The sequence below is a fragment of the Xenopus laevis genome, chromosome 1S, assembly GCF_017654675.1.
Source record: "Xenopus laevis strain J_2021 chromosome 1S, Xenopus_laevis_v10.1, whole genome shotgun sequence".
Taxonomy (NCBI): domain Eukaryota; kingdom Metazoa; phylum Chordata; class Amphibia; order Anura; family Pipidae; genus Xenopus; species Xenopus laevis.
In genome coordinates, this window is record NC_054372.1 from 2,709,727 (window position 1) to 2,735,797 (window position 26,071).

A 26,071-nucleotide genomic window follows, 5' to 3' on the forward strand; every position below is an offset into this window, starting at 1 on the left:
CATGCAGTGAGTTGCTGAGTGAATTGTATTTAAGTCTAATTCCTAAAAATGTCAGTACCACATTGTGCCATTTATCATCTTCCTTGTTAAAAGTGACCCCTACCATGGGGAGGTGATAACTATGTTAACTCCGCCCCCCAGCTGAGAGTGGTCTCCTCCCCCATGTGCAGGTCAGAGAGGTGTCCCATTGTATTAAGCGGAGATGAACCTGTGCCTCTTACAGTCCTTTGTTGTAGACCACGGTTCTGGAGCTGGTTCTGGCCGCTATTTCTGGCTCCAGCCGGGAGGTCTCAATCTTAAAAATAAGAGAAATATAAAAATCTGTCAGGTTCACAAAGTGCCAACATATTCTGCATTCAAGTATTTCTAACAGCCACCCACACAATATTTATAGACTCACAGCTAAATACTGTATGAACTATAGACACAAAGTGATACACAGAGCTCGTTATACCCAGACAGAAACTTGATTTAGTGAGCTGGGAGCTGACGGAAAAGTTCAGGAATATGTTATAATTAGCAGGGAATAGTGGCAATACTGAATGTTTGGGAGGCGCAGGGAGTTGTGGGTTTGGGGTGCGGAGCCAAGAAGCTGCAGAGCTAGGTGGGAGAAGCACGAGGTGCGACGCAACCCTTAAGCAAAGCTGTTAAAGCGCATGGAGAGCATCATGGGAAATAGCACTTCATTATTTCCAATGCACATATGTGGGGTTTTTGCACCATATGCCGTTCCGAGCTATTTACAGTAATAATTAAATCTTAATCAACGTTTAACCCCTGTAAAATGTCTGAAGGATCTAATCACCCTTCACACAGCACTAATGAAGGAGAAATATACAAACACAAAAGGAAATGATTTGTAGATATCACAGCACAAAGAAGAGGAATTGCACAAAAATAGATATATTTCTGCGGCTCCGGATAAAAGTGCGGGCGGCGAGCGAGGGGCTGGGGAGGCAAACGGGGAGGCATCTTGGGTGTCAGAGGAGCTAAATTTGTACATTTATATTCAGCATATTCCTCCCACTGCCATTATTAGCAACGGCTACACTCACACACAACTCAATATTAATCCCAAACTCGTTGTCGAGACAGATCCTAAGGTACATAAACGCCAGTGAAACTAGGCTCAATGGCACCCTATATAGCAGCCTGACTCGTTACATCACACTCCTAACCATGATGCAACGGGTGCTGTTGTGCAGAGACCCCATGAGCAGAAAGCTAAGGGTCCGCTACTAATGTCCCCAGTGTGCAGGTCAGAATGGATCCTTAAAGGGCATGTAAAGGCAAAAAAAACTTTTTTTTAATGTAAAAGAAACTTATCTCCAATATACTTTAATTAAAAAATGTGGAACGTTTTTATAAGAAACCTGACTGTATGCTGTGAAATTCTCCCTTCATTTACTGCTGTGGATAGAAATTGTCAGACAGTCCCTAACTGCTCTGCAGGGAAACAATCATACTTATGTACAGCAGGGGGAGCCCCACCTTACTTCCCAGCCATGCAGAACTCAAGCAGCTTTGTTTGTTTCCCTGTAGAGCAGTCGGCGACTGTGTAAAGATTTGTATTGGATTTTATTTTTGTCTTTACATCCCCTTTACTGTTTCCAACTCCAGCTGCAGGGACAAAGATCATGGAGCCAAATTTAAACAGATAAACTGGGATTCTATTTGGAGAATTATTTTGCCGCAGCCACTGGTTCTGCAGAGTTGGAGAAAGTTTGTATTAAACAATACAAAAAGTATAAAATCCACATTAGATTACATGACAACACAGGGCCCAGTGCAGTCTGTATATTCTGATTATTAATCAGTCTTGCTGTATTGGCTTCTGGCAGATATTATTTGACTTGTGCTGTTTTGATCATTTATGACGATCCCTAAGCAGCCCAGATCACACTGAGCATGTGCACAGTCTTGGTCTTGCAAAGCTGTATAACAAAGTTACAAGATGGTGACCCCCTGTGGCCAACTTTGAAAGCATAAATCATTTGTTTGATTAGGCTTGTGGTGCAGTAAGTTCATGTTTATGTTTAGTATACAAAATACCGCATTTCTAGCCTTATTCTATTTTACACTTTACTTCTCCTTTAATGTGGACTTAATGTCTGGTTTTGTGTGCCTTGGAGATGGGGTTAAGATCATCATGTGCAACCAGAGGCCTTTCCTGTTGACTGGACTGGCAGTTGCTATTATCGGCAAAGCCAAAAAGGGCCGCCTGTGAGTCTCCCAAAAGCGAAAGGCTGGCTCTGCGTACAATTAGAATGTGATTGGTGCCGTTTCAAGTCAAAGAGTCATTCCAATCCAACAAGATGCCATAATGGCTGTGTTGAATATATTCCAGGAGTCCTTATAGGGTTACATATGTACAGGGATACACACAGTGTGTCTGAATTACACGGGGACATTGTTTTCCCACATTCAAACTTTACAGCAATACCCCCGAGTGAGGTGCTGATGTCCAAAAGGGGTGTGGCTTAACCAGTATGGTAGATTGGGGATATCTGTACGTAAATTGGTATGGCCTACAAAATGACAAAGTTATTCCGGAATATAGGAAGTCTGGGTAACCGAGGAGACCTGCTAGAAAGTCTCTTATTGGCCCTCTCTAGCCCCACTGTCTAAAATAGGCATAGGGGAAATATAATTAAAGGTATGGGATCTGTAACCCAGAAAGCTCCAAATTACAGAAAGGCTGTCTCCCATAGGGACAATTTTATACAAATTTTAAAAACTGATTTCCTTTTTCTGTGTAATAATAAAACAGTATCTTGTACTTGATCCCAACTAAGATATAATTAATCCTTATTGGAGGCAAAACCAGCCAATTGGCTTTATTTAATGTTTATATGATTTTCTAGTAGAATTAAGGTATGAAGAGCTAAATTGTTATCCGGAAAACCCCAGAAACGGGTCCCATACCTGTATAAGGATATTCCTAGATTTGATGCCTATAAAAGTACAGCACCAGTTTGGCAGCAGATATGGGGAAACCGAGTTTTGAGTTTGAGTTGAGTTTTTGGCAGTTGGGGAAGGGACAAGAGTAGCTGGTGAAAACCATACAGAGTTTTAACCCCCAATGCGCCTCTTTAGTCGTGACTACAATGCAGTGGGATCACAATACACAGAGTCGCCATGAGAAACTCGCTTTTCGCTTTGGGGCCCCATTTCAGTGCAACATTTAGCGCCTCTTACTGAACAACTGCAACGGTGGCTCTTGTGGCTGCCCATTAAGATGCCCATAAATGGCCCGAGGGTCTGACAGAGAAGAGGCTTCTTGCTCTACATTATACACATTTACTTAGAGCAGAACGGTGGACACAATGATCCATCATTATTATCTGTGGAGCAACATAAACACTTGCACCGAATACTGTCACAGCCATTTGTATATTCATCAGCCCCGAAGCAAAGCGAAAAGGAGCGAGAGTCGGGGCTCACCCGTATGGGTCTGGCTTCCATACGAGCCATTCATTCTCCATTAATACATGAATTCTACATTATTATATGAATTCTCCATTAATACATGAATTCTCCATTAATACGAAAACTCTCAATTAATACGTGAATGCTCCATTAACAAGTGAACTCTCCATTAATACATGAATTCTCCATTAAAACATGAATTCTCCATTAAAACATGAATGCTCCAATAATAAGTGAACTCTCCATTAATACGTAAATTCTCCATTAATGCTTGAATGCTCCATTAATATGTGAATTCTCCATTAATACGTGAATGCTCCATTAACAAGTGAACTCTCCATTAATACATGAACTCTCCATTAATACATGAATTCTCCATTAAAACATGAATGCTCCAATAATAAGTGAACTCTCCATTAATACGTAAATTCTCCATTAATGCTTGAATGCTCCATTAATATGTGAATTCTCCATTAATACGTAAATGCTCCATTAACATGCGAGCTGCACAAATTTTTACTCATTTACCAATGGAGGGGTTAGTGACACACACACACACACACACACACACACACACACACACACACACACACACACACACACACACACACACACACACACACACACACACACACACACACACACACACACACACACACACACACACACACACACACACACACACACACACACACACACACCACACACACACACACACACACACACACACACACACACACACACACACACACACGAGAGAAACAGCTGTTAATGGGCCCTTAGAGCCCTGTCTGTTTACTTGAACCCGAGTATGATGGGAAAACCAGATGCCCAAGTGGGGGGAATGTCTTCTCTATAATCAGATCCTTTCTCTACATCTTCTCACACAGCTTGGTAGATGTTATTGACTCTAATACACATACAGTATTTGCAAAGCTTTTTGCCTTGTGTTGATTAGTAAAATATATACAGAGCACCTACAGGAAACTGAGCACCAGATCCTACATCAGTGGGACGGACCTTATGAGCCACAACTCTATATCACAAGTCCATCAAGTATAACTAACCCATAACTACAACGTATAATTGCTGGAGTACTCCACCTGGCCCAGGAGTTTGACTTGCATCAGTTTTGTTCTAGGGTTCCTGTAGAATGTGTTGTGTTGGCTGATAAACCTTCCATATTACTACAATGTAAGTACACAGGCGTGATGTGCATCACATGTCCAGTGTCATGTTCTTGTGTTTATCCTGATTTAGTGCCACTATGGGGGAACAAGATGAGGTGACTGTTTAGCAGGGTGATTGGGTCATAAAGACAGAGGATGGGGAGCAGAGGAGATCTATCAGGTCAGATCAGGTTGGTTGGACGTCCATTCCCTGCAAAGACTCCCAGTCATCATCATCATCATCATCATCATCATCATCATCATCATTTATTTATACAGCCAAAACAAACGGCATTCAGTAGATTTTTAGAACAAGTTTGTGGTTCACTTCAAAAGATTCACCTGGAAGTGGGTGTGGGAAGGTGTAAAATGAGCCTCGTTCAACTGTAAGAAGGAAATGTTTATTTTAAATGTTCCTCTTGTTTTTTATCATTAACATTTCACGAGTGGGAAGGAGGTGAGGGCTTTTGGCAGTGAGCTACAAAGTCACAAAAGGGATCTAACAACAAAACAATTATTTAACTACAATATGTTCTGAGTGTGAATTGTAAGCAAGTAGAGGTAAGTAGAGGTAAGTGCAACCAGTAATTCAGAGGCACCGCCTTCCTCATGGATTTGGGACTTATCCCTGATTGGTTGCACATAACTCTAACTGCCCAATTAACCTGATATTTAGGAACAATGTGAATTTCTTTTTATACGCAGTTACATTTCCCACCTATTTCGGGATATGGTGCAGGAACAAAGAGGCGAAATCCAAGTGTATAATTTGTGTTGCACAATGTGGTGAAGCAAAGGAGAAGGGGGCGCAAGTGTCAGAACAGGAGCTCCCTCCATCTGTATCATGAATATATGAATTAATGAATGAACTAGGTGGGTGTCAAACGTGGGCCTGAATCCCATTTATAGTCTTGGGTCTTCACCAAACTGCAATGTGTGAGCTCAGGAGCAAAGTGTAGGCCTCATACGTGTTTATCCCTACAGATAATTAGGGAACTCATCTGCTGCACCCCAACCGTCATCGCTTTGAGCCCTAGAGATACAAGTGCAGACAGTTGCACTGGGATCCACTCCCCAGGGGGTCTGGAAAAAGAGCAACTGATTATTTTTAGATACATCCCTGATGCATTTGCCTTGCTCCGAGTATATATACCTATGCAGCCATGTTGGCAGGCCAATATATATATAATAATTATAATATGGGTGCATGCATGTTTTAGGGCAGGAAATAAAGATGGTGGGGAGGTGGCAATTTCTTGCATTTATATTTCCGGCATCTTTGTTTATGAGTCTAATAAGTCTGGGCACTTCTAATGAAGGGTGGGCAGCTCTGGGTAATAGCTGGTCTCATGGATTGGGAGGGCTGCCAAGGCTCTATTCTGTTGGGAACATGTGAATATATTGTGGGAGAAGAGTCTGCTCTCCGCTGGCCCATCCTTACGAAGTCACAGATGCTGCGTTTGGCTGTCAGGAGCCTTTAATGTGCAGATAAGATTTAGTTATAGATACTGGAGACACCCTGCCATGGGCTCACCCATCAGTAACTGGCACTTGCATCAACAGGTGGCGCCTCAACAGGAGACACAACTCCCAGTTTTCCAAGTTCAGGTTAAGAGACTTTCCGTTGGGCAAGAGCAGCCACTGGTAAGTAAGTATAAGAGTGACTTTATCTCGAGGACTCTGAACATTGATTAGACCCGTCATCAGACAACACTCAAGGCAACATGGAATGTAGGTGATCTCAGTAACAGCTTCACACTCACCACTGTTTTACTTTGGAAACACCTCATTTCTGGCACCTGAGCCCCTGCATTGGACAGGCTTGTGACACATCAGATCTACACCACTCACTGTCACATATAGAAACTGCCACATATAGAAACTGCCACAAGTAAAGTCCAAACAATGACACTGAGCCAAACTGAATCCTGGATTCACTACATCCTATGAATATTAATGTTAAGGGTTCCATATCCCCAGAGCTCAGCCTGCAGCCTTGTGCCTTTATATGGTCACAGAACAACCCCTCAGTGACTTCTAATATCCTTATCATTTACAGTAGGGGGTACATTATCCCTTATAATACATGAGTGATACTCAGAGTTCCCTGTATAACTCAGCCTGCAGCCTTGTGCCTTTATATGGTCACAGAACAACCCCTCAGTGACTTCTAATATCCTTATCATTTACAGTAGGGGGTACATTATCTCTTATAATACATGAGTGATACTCAGAGTTCCCTGTATAACTCAGCCTGCAGCCTTGTGCCTTTATATGGTCACAGAACAACCCCTCAGTGACTTCTAATATCCTTATCATTTACAGTAGGGGGTACATTATCCCTTATAATACATGAGTGATACTCAGAGTTCCCTGTATAACTCAGCCTGCAGCCTTGTGCCTTTATATGGTCACAGAACAACCCCTCAGTGACTTCTAATATCCTTATCATTTACAGTAGGGGGTACATTATCCCTTATAATACATGAGTGATACTCAGAGTTCCCTGTATAACTCAGCCTGCAGCCTTGTGTCTTTATATGGTCACAGAACAACCCCTCAGTGACTTCTAATATCCTTATCATTTACAGTAGGGGGTACATTATCCCTTATAATACATGAGTGATACTCAGAGTTCCCTGTATAACTCAGCCTGCAGCCTTGTGCCTTTATGTGGTCACAGAACAACCCCTCAGTGACTTCTAATATCCTTATCATTTACAGTAGGGGGTACATTATCCCTTATAATACATGAGTGATACTCAGAGTGCCCTGTATAACTCAGCCTGCAGCCTTGTGCCTTTATATGGTCACAGAACAACCCCTCAGTGACTTCTAATATCCTTATCATTTACAGTAGGGGGTACATTATCCCTTATAATACATGAGTGATACTCAGAGTTCCCTGTATAACTCAGCCTGCAGCCTTGTGCCTTTATATGGTCACAGAACAACCCTTCAGTGACTTCTAATATCCTTATCATTTACAGTAGGGGGTACATTATCCCTTATAATACATGAGTGATACTCAGAGTTCCCTGTATAACTCAGCCTGCAGCCTTGTGTCTTTATATGGTCACAGAACAACCCCTCAGTGACTTCTAATATCCTTATCATTTACAGTAGGGGGTACATTATCCCTTATAATACATGAGTGATACTCAGAGTTCCCTGTATAACTCAGCCTGCAGCCTTGTGCCTTTATATGGTCACAGAACAACCCCTCAGTGACTTCTAATATCCTTATCATATACAGTAGGGGGTACATTATCCCTTATAATACATGAGTGATACTCAGAGTTCCCTGTATAACTCAGCCTGCAGCCTTGTGTCTTTATATGGTCACAGAACAACCCCTCAGTGGCTTCTAATATCCTTATCATTTACAGTAGGGGGTACATTATCCCTTATAATACATGAGTGATACTCAGAGTTCCCTGTATAACTCAGCCTGCAGCCTTGTGCCTTTATATGGTCACAGAACAACCCCTCAGTGACTTCTAATATCCTTATCATTTACAGTAGGGGGTACATTATCCCTTATAATACATGAGTGATACTCAGAGTTCCCTGTATAACTCTTTATACAGTCCATGAATATAACGAGTGAGTAGAGAGGGAGGAGATGAAGCAGAAGAGGACAGACGCTGACACCATTGCACTGGGAAGAATGCCCTCCTCTCCCACATTATAGTCACATGCCATTCAGGGCTGCTATAAGCCCACACACTGGCTCCGTCTGTTAGGAGGGCAGAATGCCTCAGGGGTGATGGGCATTTAACCTTTTAAATGACACTTGGGCAAGCAATGCTAGGCAGGTGTAATAGATATTGCAGCTGTATCTAGAATCTGCTCCCTCGTTGTCACTATAGGGAGAAAGTAATGGTGATATTATAATATAAGAAGTATATATATATATATATACTCATGCTATGAGTGATTCAGATAATTGGGGATCAGAAGCTTAAATGGGGGGTCAACAAAGGAAAGAAAAGAGTACAGGACAGTAGAAGACAGAAGCGGAAAGAAAAAGAACCGAATCGGAAGGGGAAGAGAAACAGAGAATAAAGGGAGAAATAAAATCAGAGACAGATAAGGGTGAAATTGTCTCCTGAGGGACTTTCCTTTAGGGATTAAATAGTAGTTTGAAAGTGGAACAGGGATTCAGCACAGGCTCCTGGTCAGGGAACAAGATGTCAGGATAACTGAGGAGCTGCTACTTTAACATAAGGTTACTCCATGCATTTCACTGAGAGTAAATCTCATCATTTCATACTTCCCAACAGAACAGAAAGAGTTTGTTTTAAAAGACATGAATTTCTTACTATGATCCTGAGCTGCAATTTGCATTTACCATCAGACTACAGAACAGATGGGCAGGTTTATATGAATGTAGAACAAAGAATAACCCAGACCTCCTGGTGACTCCTCTAATCACGGAGAGACTCCCCCATTCAGTTGCACTGCGGACACCGACTACTGAGCTGCTTAGATAAGCTATGTATGATGGTAACTCAAAGTCCTGACACCCTGCTCCCTAAACAGCACCCACTTCAAATCCCTGACACCCATCTAAACCGGAATACTGGGGTTAAACAGGAATACTGGAGTTAAACTGGAAGTCTGGGGTTAAACTGTAATATGGGGGATAAACTGGAATACTGGGGTTAAACTGTAATACGGGGGTTAAACTAAAATACTGGCATTAAACTGGAAGTCTGGGGTTAAACTGGAATACTGAGGTTAAACTGTAATACGGGGGTTAAACTGGAATATTGGCATTAAACTGGAAGTCTGGGGTTAAACTGGAATACTGAGGTTAAACTGTAATATGGGGGTTAAACTGGAATACTGGGGTTAAACTGTAATACAGGGGTTAAACTGGAAAACTGGGGTTCAACCTGGCAAGGAGGCTGGCACTTAAATGTCAGGTTAGGTACAGGAGGTGTGACTGGCATACTGGAGGTTAATTTTACATTCTACAATCTGTGGATTCCAGGCAAATGATGTGATTTTCACTGAAATTTTTAGAATTAGAACTAAAATAAAATGAGAGACAGTGTGAGAGACAGTGTGAGAGACAGTGTAAGAGACAGTGTAAGAGACAGTGTGAGAGACAGTGTGAGAGACAGTGTAAGAGACAGCCTCTCGCGCACACACTGGGCTCACACAAACTTGCTGAACTGCTCCTCCGACTCTAAACTGACAGTGGGGTTTCCATCTCTAACTCTGATCATTTCAGTTAAGGGAAGAAGTCCCAATACTCGCCGCCATACGTTGGGTCTGAATAATAACAAAGATATAGAAAAGAGCCTGTCAATAAAGATGACAAATTCCCTGTGCTGCTTTACAGATCTCCTAATCAACTGGCTTCCACTACATTGTCTCAAGAGTCAGGAGCAGCAGTGCAGACTAGAGAAAGGCAAATCATGTGCTGGCAATTGCCCAAGAGATGGCAGTTGGGGATAGAAAATGTCCGTATTTACGGAGAGAAAGGGATTCCGTTTATAGGCAAGACTTGAGACAATCACATGGCAGACCCGCACTTGTCTGTGCAACACGTTTTCCTCGTTCTTAATCGCTGTTCTTGTTATAAAGGAGGACAACAGCAACACAACCCAAATAATAAAAACAATGCGGCTAAATTCAGCCGCCCAGACCATTAGGCCCCCCCTTAACTTCTGTTTAGATAAAGAAATGTTTTCAGCCTGAAACCGTGCAAAATATATTGCTCTCCCGTGTGTTCATTTCCACTCCCAGCCAACAAGAACTTTATATACACATATATATATATATATCACTATACAGGTAGGGGTTCATTGCGATTAATTAATTGGGATTAATTGATGTTGAAATGATTTTTATAGTACAGGTAGGGGATCCATTATCCACAAACCGGTTATCCAAAACGCTCCGAATTATGGGATGTCCATCTCCCATAGAGTCATTTTGAGCAAATAAGTTTCGAATGATTTACTTGTTCTCCATAATAATAAAACAGTACCTTCTATTTGATCCCAACCAAGATATAATGCATCCTTATTAGGATTAATTGATGTTAAAATTATTTTTATAGTACAGGTATGGGATCAGTTAACCTGGAAACCCATTATCCAGAAAGCTGCCAATTGTGGGATGTCCATCTCCCCATAGAGACAATTTAATCAAATAATTTTCGAATGATTTCCTTTTTCTCAGTAATAATAATAATAATAAAACTGTACAATGTATTTGATCCCAAGGAAGAAACAATGAATCCTCCTTATTGGGATTAATCGATGTTAAAATTATTTTTATAGTACAGGTATGGGATCCATTATCCGGAAACCCATTATCCAGAAAGCACCGAAATACAGAAAAGCCGTCTCCCATAAACTCAGTTTTATCCAAATTTTTAAAACTGATTTCCTTTTTCTCTATAATTATAATAATAATAATAATAATAAAACAGTAGCTTGTACTTGACCCCAACTAAGATATAATTAATCCTTATTGGAAGCAAAACCAGCCTATTGGCTTTATTTCATGTTTATATGATTTTCTAGTAGACTTAAGGTATGAAGATCCAAATTACAGAAAGATCCATTATCCGGAAAACCCCAGGTCCCAAGCATTCTGGATAACAGGTCCCATACCTGTAATAATAAAACAGTAACTTGTACTTGATCCCAACTAAGATATAATTAATCCTTATTGGAAGTAAAACCAGCCTATTGGCTTTATTTCATGTTTATATGATTTTATAGTAGATTTAAGGTATGATGATCCAAATTACAGAATGATCCTTTATCCGGAAAACCCCAGGTCTCACGCATTCTGGATAAAGGGTCCCATACCTGAAATAATAAAACAGTCGCTTGTACTTGACCCCAACTAAGATATAATTAATCCTTATTGGAAGCAAAACCAGCCTATTGGGTTTATTTAATGTTTATATGATTTTCTAGTAGACTTAAGGTATAAAGATCCAAATTATGGAAAGATCCATTATCTGGAAAACCCCAGGTCCCAAACATTCTGGATAACAGGTCTCATAGATGTATCAATAACGGTCACGTCTGCTTGCACAGAGGACAGTATTTCCTGTTGCTCAGGCTCCACAACTTCCTTTCTGGCATCCACCATCTTGCTTTGTGGCAAGGGCTCCAGGTATATATTTGGGATGAGAGTAATAGTCCTACAATGAGTAAAAGCAAGAAGTGACCAGGGAGGCAGAACTCAGTGTAATTAAGTCTTGGGATAAGAGCACATGGGGAGTTTTAGGAAGATGGATATAATGGAGACAAAGGCTGATTAACAGGGACGGGTCTCATGACACATGACACATGAGGCTTGCAGGCTTGTTCTTGCAGGAGACGGGAAGCTTGTGGGGTCATACAGTTATATTTTCTCCATGGGCTGGAGGTCCCAAGCGAGGAAAAGATGTGAGGCTTTCACGTCTGGATGTAGAACAAGAGGCCATTGCTCACAATGAGATGAAAGCATCTTCCTGTTCAGCAACATAAAGGCTCCCCCACTGAGATCGGCAATTATTCCCTGACTTAATGCTCTCTGAAAAGGTGCACATCTCTCTATAGAAGCTGCACAATACCCAAGAGCTTACACTCCATGGAGGTTTTACAATTGTCTTTGGAGGTAGGAATCATTTAAATTTTACTTTCTGGATTCATGGTGCCTTCCTCTGCAGGAGAGCTGAAAAGCACGGGGGAAATATCGACAGCAGAGACTCAAATGAAATCTGGGTTCCCCAGGGGTAACCACAGACAGCCATGCAATTGCTCCATCTGAATTTTGTGCCCCAGCTTTTTTGCTAAGAATGATGTACAGTTTTCCATATCTTTCGGCAAGCGTCTGTTGTTTTCCCTTTGATCCCACTGCGGAAGTGAATTGGAGGTCAATTTGTGACAATTATGAGTCATCATCACCAAAAATAGGCGAGGCTAACCTAGGAAGAGAACGTTTTATGGTAAGTTGCTTCTCCTAGAAGGTCATAGCTTCGAAGGCCCCCAAAACGTAGGTGAATGTGGTTTGTGGTTCTTCAGAGAGACCAAAATTGGTGCATTGAAAGACCCTCAATATTAATGTCAGTAGCGAATAGACCAGTGATCCCCAACCAGTAGCTCATGAGAAACATGTTGCACCTCAACCCCTTGGATGTTGCTCTTGGTGGCCTCAAAGCAGGGGCTTATTTTTGAATTCTTGGCTTGGAGGTAAGTTTTGGTTGTATAAAAACAGTTGTACTGCCAAACAGAGTCTCCCGTAGGCTGCCAGTCCCCACAGGGGCTACTAATAGCCAATTAAAGGCCTTATTTGGGACTTTTTTCATGCTTTTGTTGCTCTCAGACTCTTTTTCATCTCAGTGTGGCTCACTAGTTAAAATAGGTTGGGTACCCCTGAAATAGAAGGTTAGGGGTCTGTTGACACACAGACATACTGGTGGGCTGATTATTATGTGGTTATGTCTTAGGGCCCATGTCCATGCCCTGTTATGCCCCATGCTAAGCCTCCATTTATGCCCCCTGCAGCTTCAATGGCAGATACAATCTGGAAGGTTCAGAAGCCATTCAATGTCAATGTGCAAATGAAGGGAAGAGTCTGACTGGGCTGTTACTGGGGGAGACTGGGCCAAAGCTTTGTGACTCCTGAGTTGACATGTCTGCAACATCCCCGTTGGAAGGCTACACTTGACCTCCTCTAGTTTTTTGCCTCCAAATATTGGTTAAAAAAAGGACAAAATCCTCGTCGAGCCCTCGCTTGCGACCTCTGTAGCTTCTCAATTAGCATTTCATTAAAGCGTCAGCTTTTTAACTGTAGACACATTTCAGCCGCACCAGATCTGCTGTTTATTGACAGTTGGTGAAGAGGAGATTTCACTTGTTCCTCCTGTTAAACGGCATCTAATTAGTAATTACTATTTGACTGTCATCTCTGTGAAACAATCCCACTGCACATTGGCTCATTAACCTTTTGCTGTCTGTGATTCGGCCTGCCAGCCAAGAGGAAGATTGTGAGAAAAACACCCAATGTTTGGCTGCTGCTCCTCATGGGCCACAGTGGGGGAAGGAGTGGTGTGAAGATGGTGGGTACGGTGGCACTGCCAGGGGGAAGGAGAAAGGCTTTGGGTTCTGTACAGTTAAAGTTCCATTATGGTCAGACAGCTGGGCTAAAGCAATGAGGTGCCAATAAGTCATCCTCTGCCCTGTCCTGATCTCCTGCTCTGGGAAGCATAGGAACACCTGAAGGATATTAACTCAACACTGGCAACACGTTTGTATGTGTGACTACTTGTGTAATCCTGGTTCACATTCTGGCTCCAGTAATAGTGGCTACTCCCCTTGTAACTAGTGCCCACTTCTGCCTAACATACCCCACAAAACCCAGGGAGGGTAATTCATCCCTTTGCTCAATAGGCCCAGATCATCTTCTCAGATTTTCCTTGGTGCCTCCCCCTATGGCCAGGGCATTTATTCCCCTCTCATGTCAGGGCAAGTTTAACTGGAATCAATCAACTTCTGCATCACATGACTATGCTGGGTTTGCCTTCAAATGTTCCCATTGCTTATTTAGGTTTCCATTCAAGTAACATTTCTTTCATTAATTCTCATGTTTTACTGATAAATTCTGAATTCTGAGTTAGGGACCGAGGCGGGAGATGCACAAGGGAGTGAGGGACCGAGGAGGGAGATGAACAAGGGAGTTAGGGACCGAGACGGGAGATGCACAAGGAAGTTAAGGACAAAAACAATAGATATTGACGGTACATGGGGCAGAGGTGATAGAGATGGGGCACGGGAAAAAAACTGTTTATTCATGGGGAAGAAGGGAGAGCAGATGGGTAACAGAGAAGTCATACACATGACAAGAAGATAGATGGTGATACACAACACATAAGGTAGTTGTAGGGAATACTAAAGACAGAGGTGATAGAGGAGGGAATACTGAGGGCAGAATGATGGAGGCAGAAGATACTTGGGGCAGAGGGGATAGGGGCAGGGGAAATACAAGGCAGAAAGACTAAGGCCAAAAGAAGGAGGACACACAATGACTAGGGTGGATGAATGATTAGATAAATAAGGCACAGAGAAATAACACTTGTTTTGTTCTTGGATCAGTACTTTTCTCTCCCATACAGCATTCTCCTTAATTCCCAAATGTTGTTATTAATCATCTCACTAATCATTAAATCAGCAGTGGCCACATGACCTCAGACTGGCGTAATGGAGCCAACACAGACGGTAAGTAATGAGCAAACGGTACATTTCTGAGACACGAAAAATAAACGACTACTTGCATCTGGGCACTTGGCATCACTCATGGATCTGAGGGAGCTCAGGGCTGGCGGCCACTTAATTCTTGGCGCCTCACACTGGGGAATGATGGGTTTTGGGTTGCTATCAGTTTTTAAGAGAAAAATGTCGCTTAATAAGTGAACAATTTCAATGTGGCAAACAGAGAGGGCCTGTAAGACCTCAGTCAGTGAAGGTGTAGGCAACAGTTAGGCAACTCCAGCCCTCAACAATAAATATTGGCCCTCAAAAGGACAAGCAAGAAGAACAGCAAATGCTTTGTACCTAAATCTAACAACTCCAGTCACAAGGCCTCACAAGGGGACCAACACTCTAAATATAGTGCAGCCAATGATAAGCCAAGAGTCCTGTATGAGTTGAATCTCATTATCCAATCCAATATGTATAACACGTGCTGAACTTGATGCATTTAGTGGTTCAAAAGCCGACAAAGTGGTCCATACGCTTAGTAGAGAGACGCTGTATTTTGTATTGGACAGGAGCCATTCTTTGTTTCTGTTTTACCTGCCCAATCTCTACTCCAGGCGGATGTGTCTTTGTGCATTTGTTTGTATGGGTCTGGATGCTGGGAGATTGAGATACAGAGGCTGGAGTGTGTCCAACATGTGAGTTGTGTCTATTTATCCAAATCAGCTGATAGTGGACAACCTTGGACTGATCTGAACCATGAGAGTGCCTGTAAGCCTGCTGAGGAAATAAAGGGATTACTACTAGCATTTTAAAGGCCAATTTAGGCCCAGGGCAAATGGAGAGTATAACAGGCCACTCAGCCACATTCGGGCAATACCCATGGACAATATGACTCAGGCCTTACAAAAGTGTCAGTTTTATTATGCACTTCCAGCTTACTGCAATATAATGAATCACACTCAGCAAATCCATGGCAACCAATCAGATGTTTCCAGATTCCATTCCTTTGCCTTCAGCTGGCTGAAAAAAAACCTATTCACGGATTGGTTGCTCAGCCCATGAGTAAGTACCTCGGGAGTACGAAATGCGTAGGGCCCATGGAAATTCATGAATACTTTTAACTTTGATCAATAAAGACCTATTTTTTTACGTATTCTTTTGGTCCTGTCGATTCCTCCGAGTGCCGGATAGCCGTGTTTTCTTGCTGTATGTGCAACGATTGTGCCCCTCTCAGCATGATGCCTGGTGGCAGGTTGATGGACTGTAGCAACACATGTAACACACATGTAATGTAACACACACATTAATTGACAAGAACAGCAGAGCAAACTCTTAGTAGTCACTAACCTCTGACATATGTGGGAAGAGACTGATGGCTAAAGGAAGAGCCAGTCCAAAGGCACACGAGGCTATACACGGGGAGGAGCAGTCTTGGGTATGAGCGCAGCAGAGATGTCCTGCAAGAGACAGGGTGAGATATGGGGCCAATAGAGTAGATGTTCTACCATTATGAGAGTGGACTTTCATTCTGGCTGTTTGTTGCTTCTAACAATACATTTCCAGCTTTTCCCCCCCATTAGGATCTTAAATGAGTAAATCCCTATTTTTTTTTTTTATTTTTTTTTTTTCCTATTCCTATTTTATGCCAAGCACCCAAGTAAAATGTTTTTGGCATTGCCGTTGTGTTCCTCAGTGAGACGGGCCTCCTCCTGCATTTCACGCATTATTATTATAAGCAGGTGTTACATGCGCTCAGTTTTTGTTTCCTTCTACATTCATTACCAGCCCAGGTTACAAACTGTCACTGTACAAACATACACAACAGCAACCAGGTGATTTCTTTCCTTCCGGAATCCGACAAACGACAGATTTTAAGAGAAGGCCTGACAGTGTAATTAGATGTTACTGGGCCCCACGGTAAATCCATTTTAGGGCCCAAACATATCTACAGGTTGTCTTTTTTTACCAAGATATGTTGAAATTGCTCATTAATTAGGGCCTCATGGGACCCCCTATACCTGCTTCCTCTGTAGTTACCCCCCTGTCTGACAGGCTCTTTAATGGATGAAGGACATCTCCCCAAAGACCTGACTTTGGCTAAATCTCATCCCCTGATGGTTTGAGCTATAAATTCCAGCATTGGCTACTCATCTGATAAACTGAGTCCTTCCATAATGGCACACAGAGTGAACGATACTGATCAACAAACTCCGGGTCACCGGATCAGAAATTTTTGGGGTCCTATAAAACTTAACAGTTCCAGAAATTCTAGGGCCACCCAGTCCTTATTTATCCAAGTCTGACTCTCCAACCTCTCCCTATTTTTTTGATTAACCGTCACTTTCCTCCCTTTCTCTTTCTTGCAGAAGGCACCCCCTTATTTCATGATTGCACCTCCTCGCTTCTGCTGACCCCCTTCCTTTATTTTCCCTACACTATTTTCCTTCTCATTCACTCCGCTACATGGACATATGGGGCTGGTGCAGGGGTCCATGTTGCTTTGTAACTGGGGCCAAATGTAATGATAAAAATGGTAATTGCCATCCAGGCTTCCCACTGGGCCTACAGTTGGCTGGGCCCCCCTAGAGCACTTGTAGCACCCCCACCCCAATGGCGGCCCTAAGCACATTCCCATCTCACACATCTGGCGCTATATAAAAGCAAAGTCATCAGTTTAATAGCAGGGAAGCTGGTCCCTTTCTTTCCCCCCAAATCTTGGCACGTACCCATCCCCTTTTATCAGGCGTTAAAATGCCTTGGGTGACTTGTAAAGAAGACAGAACCCAACAGATCATTTCTGTCTGCCTTCCCCCACCATCAATAGCCCAATGGCTAATTAAGAGTCACTGCTCATTAGTTGGAGGGAAGAAGTTTTGGTTGCACTGTGTCTGTTGTCTATGGGTCTGAACGTGAGCGGCACATAATGACTTCAGCAAGTGCACAGACACATGAGCCCTGAGGCTGCGACTTACAACAGACTCAGTCTCCCCGACTTTGTTTAACAAAACTTCAATGTGATCCAGAGATTAGGAAGTGTGGGGACAACTATACGGGGAGTCGCAAGAGGGAAAGCCTGTCAGTGACGTGATACATCGCTTCTTCCATGAATGGACCACATTGTCAGCTTTAATGATGGGTCTCATTCTTTTATTTTACTCACAGGTACAAAACATTAAAGTGCTCAGGAGCAGATTACTATGACTCTATCCCAACCCCTTCCCTCCATCATTGTGACAAGCTGTGACTTTCTGCTGATCAGTGTCTGGCCTTCTACTCTTCACTCACTTGCACTCCAGGCTGTTATACACCAATAATCTACCCCCTACTGTAAATGATAAGGATATTAGAAGTCACTGAGGGGTTGTTCTGTGACCATATAAAGGCACAAGGCTGCAGGCTGAGTTATACAGGGAACTCTGAGTATCACTCATGTATTATAAGGGATAATGTACCCCCTACTGTAAATGATAAGGATATTAGAAGTCACTGAGGGGTTGTTCTGTGACCATATAAAGGCACAAGGCTGCAGGCTGAGTTATACAGGGAACTCTGAGTATCACTCATGTATTATAAGGGATAATGTACCCCCTACTGTAAATGATAAGGATATTAGAAGTCACTGAGGGGTTGTTCTGTGACCATATAAAGGCACAAGGCTGCAGGCTGAGTTATACAGGGAACTCTGAGTATCACTCATGTATTATAAGGGATAATGTACCCCCTACTGTAAATGATAAGGATATTAGAAGTCACTGAGGGGTTGTTCTGTGACCATATAAAGGCACAAGGCTGCAGGCTGAGTTATACAGGGAACTCTGAGTATCACTCATGTATTATAAGGGATAATGTACCCCCTACTGTAAATGATAAGGATATTAGAAGTCACTGAGGGGTTGTTCTGTGACCATATAAAGGCACAAGGCTGCAGGCTGAGTTATACAGGGAACTCTGAGTATCACTCATGTATTATAAGGGATAATGTACCCCCTACTGTAAATGATAAGGATATTAGAAGTCACTGAGGACTATTACTAACTCGTAGACCGGGTGCCCAAAAGGAAGATTGAGATCTACCAGTAGACCTTTAGTTGGGGATCAGTAGATGTCAAGACACTGCCAACAAATGGCTTGTCTATATCACCCTCCTATTTCATTCTTTTCATTCAGATATTTATTACATTAAGGTTACATAAGAAATAGATGTTTGTTAAATATAACTATACATTTTCTAATAAATCAATTTTTAAGTAATATTTTCCATGGAACGGAATGGTAACAATGTTTTTATGGATGTAGATCCTAATGTGACATCATTGCTAATAGTAGACCTGACATTATGGGCACTGGAATATCTCAGTACTAAATGGATGGACAGGTTTTTGCACACAGATATTCCTGGCTTGATGCTGATGGAGTCGGGAATCCCTGCAGAACGTGATGTAGATCAGAACTGAACATAAAGAAGTTTGTATGACTGGGCTTTCCTGAAACTGAGCCGACAATAGGGAGAGGTATTTAAGAAATCGCTGGTTGTGATGGGAGAATGGAAATGAAGAGCCTAACAGGACAGGGCTAATAAGATATGTCTGTGCAATGAGTTGGCAAATAAAAACCAAATTATGTGTGAAGAGGACTGGGATCCCATCAATGATTTGCATCACTTATTAAGGTTGTTGTTGGCCTTTAAATTGTCCCTCCCCGGCCTCTCCCTTCTCTGCAGTCTCCTGGCTTGTAATGAATGTCCTCCTGCTCTCCCTTAATCATCTCAGCCCAACAAAGTAATAAAGAGAAATAACACAGGCGAGAAATAACAGACCAATTTAAACTTTACGTGGATGGAGGCGTCCTGCCGAGTGCTAACGAAGAAGTCCCATTATAATGCATGGAGCATCCTAATTAAGCAATCATACCACTTCAGTTAAAGAGTGAGGACGGGGATTAAAAGAAGAAGGTGTAATTTCTTAATTGGACATCTGATTCTAAGATTCAGAGGACTCTGCCTTCAATTAATTATTTTTTGTTGTTAAGTACCAACGGTTGTTATTATCCAGTTTTAAGGGGACGTCGTCTGCTACAGAAGAAGTGACAACACTGAGTTTTTTTTAGTTATTTAGGTTTTTATTCAGCAGAACTCCAGTTTACAATTTCAGAAGTATGGTTGCTAGGATCCAAATGACCCTAACAACCATGCATTGATTTAAACAAGAGCAAATAATTAAAGAAAAAAAAGTATACAAAATGAAGACCAATTGCAAAGTTGCTAAGAATTAGCCATTCTAGAACATACTAAAAGTTAAAGGTGAAGCACCCCTTTAATGTACATGTATGTAATGCTTATACAACAACCATAGTTTACTAAAGACATAAGACTTAACAGGAATTCAGGTTTGAAATAATCAAGTTCACAAAGAAAAAGAAAATCAGCGCAGGTATGGGACCCGTTATCCAGAATGCTCAGGACCTGGGGTTTTCCAGATACGGAATGTTTCCGTTATTTGGATCTTCAAGTCTACTACAGAAACATGTAAACATTAAATAAACCAAATATGCTGGTTTTGCTTCCAAAAAATGTTTGAAAATTATTTCCTTTTTCTGTATAATAATAATAATATTAATAATAATAATAATAATAATAATAATAAAACAGTAGTTTGTACTTGATCCCAACTAAGATATAATTAATCCTTATTGGAAGCAAAACCAGCCTATTGGCTTTATTTCATGTTTATATGATTTTCTAGTAGACTTAAGGTGTGAAGATCCAAATTACAGAAAGTTACATTATCTGGAAAACCCCAAGTCCCGAGCATTCTGGATAAAAGGACCCATACCCTGTAATTGTTTTTTTTTACCCACAGACCTGCAGAAAATTGTATATTTATGGTAAAATGGGGGGGGGGTCAAGAATTTCCCTGAAAGTTGAATTTGTTAAACTTATAATACGGCTATAAAACTTATTTCATAGATATCGTAATTAAAGTATAAATGTAAGAAAAAGGATTTTGAAAGTCTGTAGAGAATAAAAAGAAACTCGTTTGCTAAAAGCAGCAGGAGAAATAAGATCAGATTTTCAGATTTCCATGATTATTAAACAGGAGGCAAATGAATATGTTGAGTTCTGAGCAATTCTACACGTCCCTCTGGCCTGAGCGTCTGTAACTCCCTGCAGCCTTCAGTGCATCTTCCCCCGGTGTTTGACGCTACAGGGGCAAAGTGACTTTGGATAAGGGTCTTTAGTGAAACTGGAGAGTAAAACAAGGATAGTGGGTGTGTGAGGGGGGCAGGGAGTCGGATCTGGACTAGTTTTAGGAAACATCTAAAGGTACAATAACCTATGAGCCTGTTTGATGTAGTATTTAAATAACAGCAAATCAAGTGAATTGCCAGGCAGTGAGTACGGGCTCTTATACAGCAGCTCATTATGCCCGGCACGTACTCCAACTAGTCATGTGACTACCAACGTCTGCATGTTGTCTCGTCAGTCTAAGGTAGAGAACGGCCAAATTGTTTTACATCTGCTGATCTGCGCCCACTCTCACCTGCACCGTCTCGCCTGCGTTGTGTCTCGCCTGCGTTGTGTCTCGCCTGCGTTGTGTCTCGCCTGCGTTGTGTCTCGCCTGCGTTGTGTCTCGCCTGCGTTGTGTCTCGCCTGCGTTGTGTCTCATCGCATTGCTTATTCCCACCACACATGTGTATAATATGTCAGTGCCCTCTGGGTGCGCTCAGCTGACTTCTGTCCATATGGGAAGGAGCCAGGGGGCCGGCGTGGATCTGGAGCAGAAGTCGCCCCTAAAATGCACAAGAGCTGCACAATAGGAACCTGCCAATGGTTTGTGTTTTTATAATTCACCAGCAGTTACAAAAAGCATTGAGCATCGATCGTGCATTTCGTGGACTGAGAATTAAAATAGACCCTGGCATTTCAGGAACACAGCGGCCCAAACAGCCCCCACCAGCCCACTAAATACTGACTTTCTATGGGACCTTATAGCAGCTCACAAATGTGTTTGAGGAGTCCCCCATATCAAGTGAACAGAATGGCTACGTCTTTGATGCGAGTGGCCTAAAGAGCAGACGCTTTTCCTTTTTGGAATGTGACCTCCCGTCCCCTCCAGATTTGCTGGTCACACTTGGCAGCACATAATGAAGTAACATAGTAATAATGTTACATAGTAACATAGTAAATTAGTAACATAGTAAGTGAGGTTGAAAAAAGACACACGTCCATCAAGTCCAACCTTAAGTCTATATATAACCTGCCTAACTGTCAGTTGATCCAGAGGAAGACAAAAAACCCATCTGAAGCCTCTCCAATTTGCCTCAGAGGGGGAAAAATTCCTTCCTGACTCCAAAATGGCAATGGGACCAGTCCCTGGATCAACTTGTACTATGAGCTATAAGTGGAGCTGTACCATCTAGATCAGGGGTCAGCAACCTTTACTATCAAAAGAGCCATTTTGCCCCCTCTTCCAAAAAAGAAAAAATTGTCTGGAGCCACAAAACATAACAAAGCTTATAAACTTTTTTATTTTTAACTGTTACAACAACAGAATACAACAAACAGAAGTGCAGTGAGTATGTATAGGGCTACTTTAAAATAAATGAACCACTGAATTGCCCTATTAAATGTTAGTGTTCTCTTCTGTTTAATGTGACTTCTGCTTCTGAAGCTCCGTGCTGATCTTACGTCTCTTGTCCTGAGTGTGTGACCGTGGTTAGGACCATAATGAATCAACTTGCTGCGGCTCGGTCTTGCCGGTCACTCCTGGGATGTCTATACAGCCCTCGCACCTGCTGGCGGCTTACTGCCGTTAGCTTACCGCAGTCATACACTCAAGAATCCGCCAGCAGGGCTGTATAGATGACGTGAGGGCTGTATAGATGACGTGATAGGCAAAGTCGCAAGACGGAGCCGCAGCAAGCAGGATGAAGAGCCGCATGAGGCTCCGGAGCCGCGGGTTGCCTACCCCTGATCTAGATGGTTGATATCTCCTCTACAGAGATTTGTCACCTCCAGAAAAAATACACTGCCAGCTAACACTGCCTTTAACTGAATGACTCCTCTGTGTTCTTTCTCATGAATGGGAGCTGCCATACTATTCTTGCCAGTGGTAAAACAAAGTCATAGAGATCCCAGTTCCATTGCACAGGAGATGGATGAATACTTGCCTGTCACATGGAGTAACGTCTTAGTAAAACAGTGACCTCTAGTGCTCAAAATGTGAGAATTCTTGCACTCCATGATCACTGTAATGTCTCTCTTCAGTAGGGTAATGAGAGGATACAAGAACAAGCCATCATAGCCAATAAGCTATTGCGCTGGAGTTGGCAGTCAGTGGTGGCCCCTGTATGAGCAGCTGAAGTGACAGTTAATCTAACTAATACTTCTGCTAATTAACAATATAAGTGCATGTTGCATGGCGGCACACATACACCTATATATATTTATGACTATGCGCTGGTGTAAGGGTGAGGTAGGGAATGCAGATGGAGCTGAAGGCAGTTATGGAGGAGCACAAGAGATAAAATGAATACAAATGGAGCATTGTTTTGGTTGGAGAGCGGAACTTACTTTTCAAGTGCAGACATAATGATGGTAGAACCAGTATGGACATGGGCAGCACCACTCTGCGAAGAGCCGTCTCCAGTAGGGCCTGCGAACAAGAGAAAAATAAGAGATTGAGAGAAGCAGGAGCTGGCCACATACACTCAGTCATTTATTTAGATACAGGCTGCACTGATTTTCATGCATACATATGCCTCTAGTCTAAACCAACTGCCAATTAGTCAAGCAGCGTGCACATTTTATATGCGTCTAACGCTCATTGACTTCCCCTTTGTTCCTAAACATGTCAGTGTATATGCTGCTTGATATGGGCTTTCATTAGGAGGTGATGTAGAATACAATGTTACACTCATACAGGAGCAATCTATGTGGTAATTAATATTCCTGTGGAACCCGGGGGAGCGGGCGAGTAGAAAAAGCAGGGAGCATATGGCCACAGATTTTAAGGCAGGTGTTTAAATCAAAATGGAAACAGCTGGAGGCTTCTCACCATAAATGTGTCTGTGGGGCTCTGCGTGTAGCGTGTTACTCACACAATACAACACGGCTGTCCGATTTCTCTGTATCAATCAGCTTTAGCAGAGTAAGATAAGAAGGGGCAAAACACATATATTTGGTGTACTTGAAAGAAGGGCCCAGTCTGTAGGGATCCAAAGTTTTAAAAGGGAAAAGCAGCGCTTGCAGCACAAGGTCAGGCTCACAGAGAAAAGAATAGGAGAGAGAAGAGAGATTTTCGCCAATATGGTGTAGTATTCTCCAAATGTATTCACACACCTTTTGTGATTAACTTATATAATAAATAAAGTGTCCCTTATATCCACTCAATTGGATCTTTGTGATTCATTAACCACTATCTCTATTAATCGCCAGGATTTAAGACGCATGCGCTAATTACAATTTGAAGCCTTTTGAGAGAGTCGAAGGACGAAACGCGTCAAGGCTATTACGCCATCGCTAGGCGCCTGAGTTCTGCACGCGGTGGGAAAATACGCCGGCTACTTTTCGCACATATACCAACTGCTTGGAGACTCTTAGGAACGCTGAAGCGGTGAGCGTGGGGAACATAATATTATATGTGAACTTACCATTGGAACATTGTGAGTGTATTTTATCGATTGATCATTAAAATGTTTATGGTTTTACACTATGTTAGCGCATTCTTATCACGGGACGAAGTTTTGGAGCCGTACGCAGAATCAGCTGGCGCTATCCACTTCTTTTTAATGTGCATCATTCGTTAAACGTCTGTAAGTACCCCCCTATACAAGTCCTCACGGTATAAGGCTCGAGATAGTGGTTAATGAATCACAAAGATCCGATGGAGTGGATATAAGGGACACTTTATTTATTATATAAGTTAATCACAAAAGGTGTGTGAATACATTTGGAGAATACTACACCATATTGGCGAAAATCTCTCTTCACTCTCTTATTTTTTTCTCTGTGAGCCTGACCTCGTGCTGCAAGCGCTGGTTTTCCCTTTTAAAACTTTGGATCCCTATTTTAATTCTGACGGAGAACAGACATACGACATACCGGCAGAGGAAGCGGACAGCCAGAATCCTTAATATCATTTTATAATACACAAAAGCCATGAATATCCTGTAAATTATATCCTTATAAACGGTGAGTTCTGATGTCACCAGTTATAAACGGTGAGTTCTGATGTCATTTCTGTCACATGACTCACTGAAACTTGTGTATTATAATAAATAAAGTTCCCCCAGTTGTAAAATATGAGGATATTAGAAGTTACCTCGGAGTTCCATGACCTGTATAAAAACACTCGGCCTTCGGCCTCATACTTTTATATGGTCATGAAACTCCTCGGTAACTTATAATATCCTTATATTTTACAAGAGGGGGTACTTTATTCACTATATATATTTACTCCCAGTCTGTAGGTGTTTCACAGGGGACTGGGGGAAGAATATAGGACACGGCTGCCTGTAAAGAATATTTCTGGGGTTAGTTGTGGGACAGACTGTGATTTTATTCACCTGCATCTCCCAAGCCTGAATAATGTCTGGAGCCGTGGAACTCACAAGCATTGTTACAGAGGGGTTGCTGGGAGCTGTAGTGCTGCAAACACATTAACACTGTCTATGCCTGGACTAACTCCTCAGCCTGGGGGGTTGGATGCTTATATGCCCCTTATTCGAAATTAAACTCATTGACTGAATTGATGATAGTGATGCACCAAATCCACTATTTTGGATTCAGCGAAACCCCAGAATTAGAGTCCTGCAGCGGGTCGGGTACCTGCGGGTTACCCACAAAAAAGAAGGCACCCTGTGGAATGAGGGGAGGATTTTCAAGTGCGGGTAATACCCGTGGGTCTCATCTAAATTTCTTATCTTATGTAATAGTTTATGTTTTAAAGTTTTACAAAACGTGTTTCTGTCCCGCCCACTTCTGATGACATCACTTCCGGTTTGCAGCACCATCACTTCCTGTTTGATGGTGGTCGGCAGGTAGGGTTGTGGATCAAAGTGGGTAAATATGCAGGTTGCGGTTCGGGTCGCAGGCTGCGGGTTCGAGGTCTAAAAAAATTGGTTGGAAATCCTTTATCCAAAGATAACTGTCCCAAGGCTTTTGTTTTCATAAAAAGTATTGTAATACACCTATGACTAAGCGCCGGAGGGTGGGAAACGCGTAAGGTGGGCCTGGTGGGGTTGTTTGTAATTGAT

General features: G+C 42.3%; 1 protein-coding gene across 5 annotated transcripts; it reads right to left on the reverse strand.

The window, feature by feature from the left end:
- Window positions 1-10: 10 nt before the first annotated feature.
- LOC108706474 (sideroflexin-5-like) lies at window positions 11-24,133 on the reverse strand. Of its 5 annotated transcripts, none has more exons than XM_041579322.1 (4): window positions 23,388-24,125; window positions 16,163-16,272; window positions 15,954-16,076; window positions 11-295 (listed from the first exon to the last, which is right to left on the reverse strand). In XM_041579322.1, the coding sequence occupies exons 1-4, from the start codon at window positions 23,402-23,404 to the stop codon at window positions 291-293; spliced, it is 255 nt and encodes an 84-aa protein (XP_041435256.1). In that variant the 5' UTR covers window positions 23,405-24,125; the 3' UTR covers window positions 11-290. The 5 variants fall into 5 exon arrangements, 4 of the variants coding, with proteins under 4 accessions (XP_041435256.1, XP_041435253.1, XP_041435255.1 ...); XM_041579321.1 differs by lacking the exon at window positions 11-295 and having other exon boundaries at window positions 15,450-16,076; window positions 23,388-23,469; window positions 23,872-24,128; XM_041579319.1 differs by lacking the exon at window positions 15,954-16,076.
- Between the last annotated feature and the right edge of the window lie 1,938 nt (window positions 24,134-26,071).

What these genes read in the sequence shown, in the direction of transcription:
- LOC108706474 (XM_041579318.1), bottom strand. Translation starts at nt 23,532, where the DNA reads ATGACTGAGTGTATGTGGCCAGCTCCTGCTTCTCTCAATCTCTTATTT. An exon ending in ATTATGTCTGCACTTGAAAA is followed by an intron (nt 16,273 to 23,387) that starts GTAAGTTCCGCT and finishes TGTCTCTTGCAG; the next exon opens with GACATCTCTGCTGCGCTCAT. An exon ending in TCTTCCCACATATGTCAGAG is followed by an intron (nt 16,077 to 16,162) that starts GTTAGTGACTAC and finishes GTGTTGCTACAG; the next exon opens with TCCATCAACCTGCCACCAGG.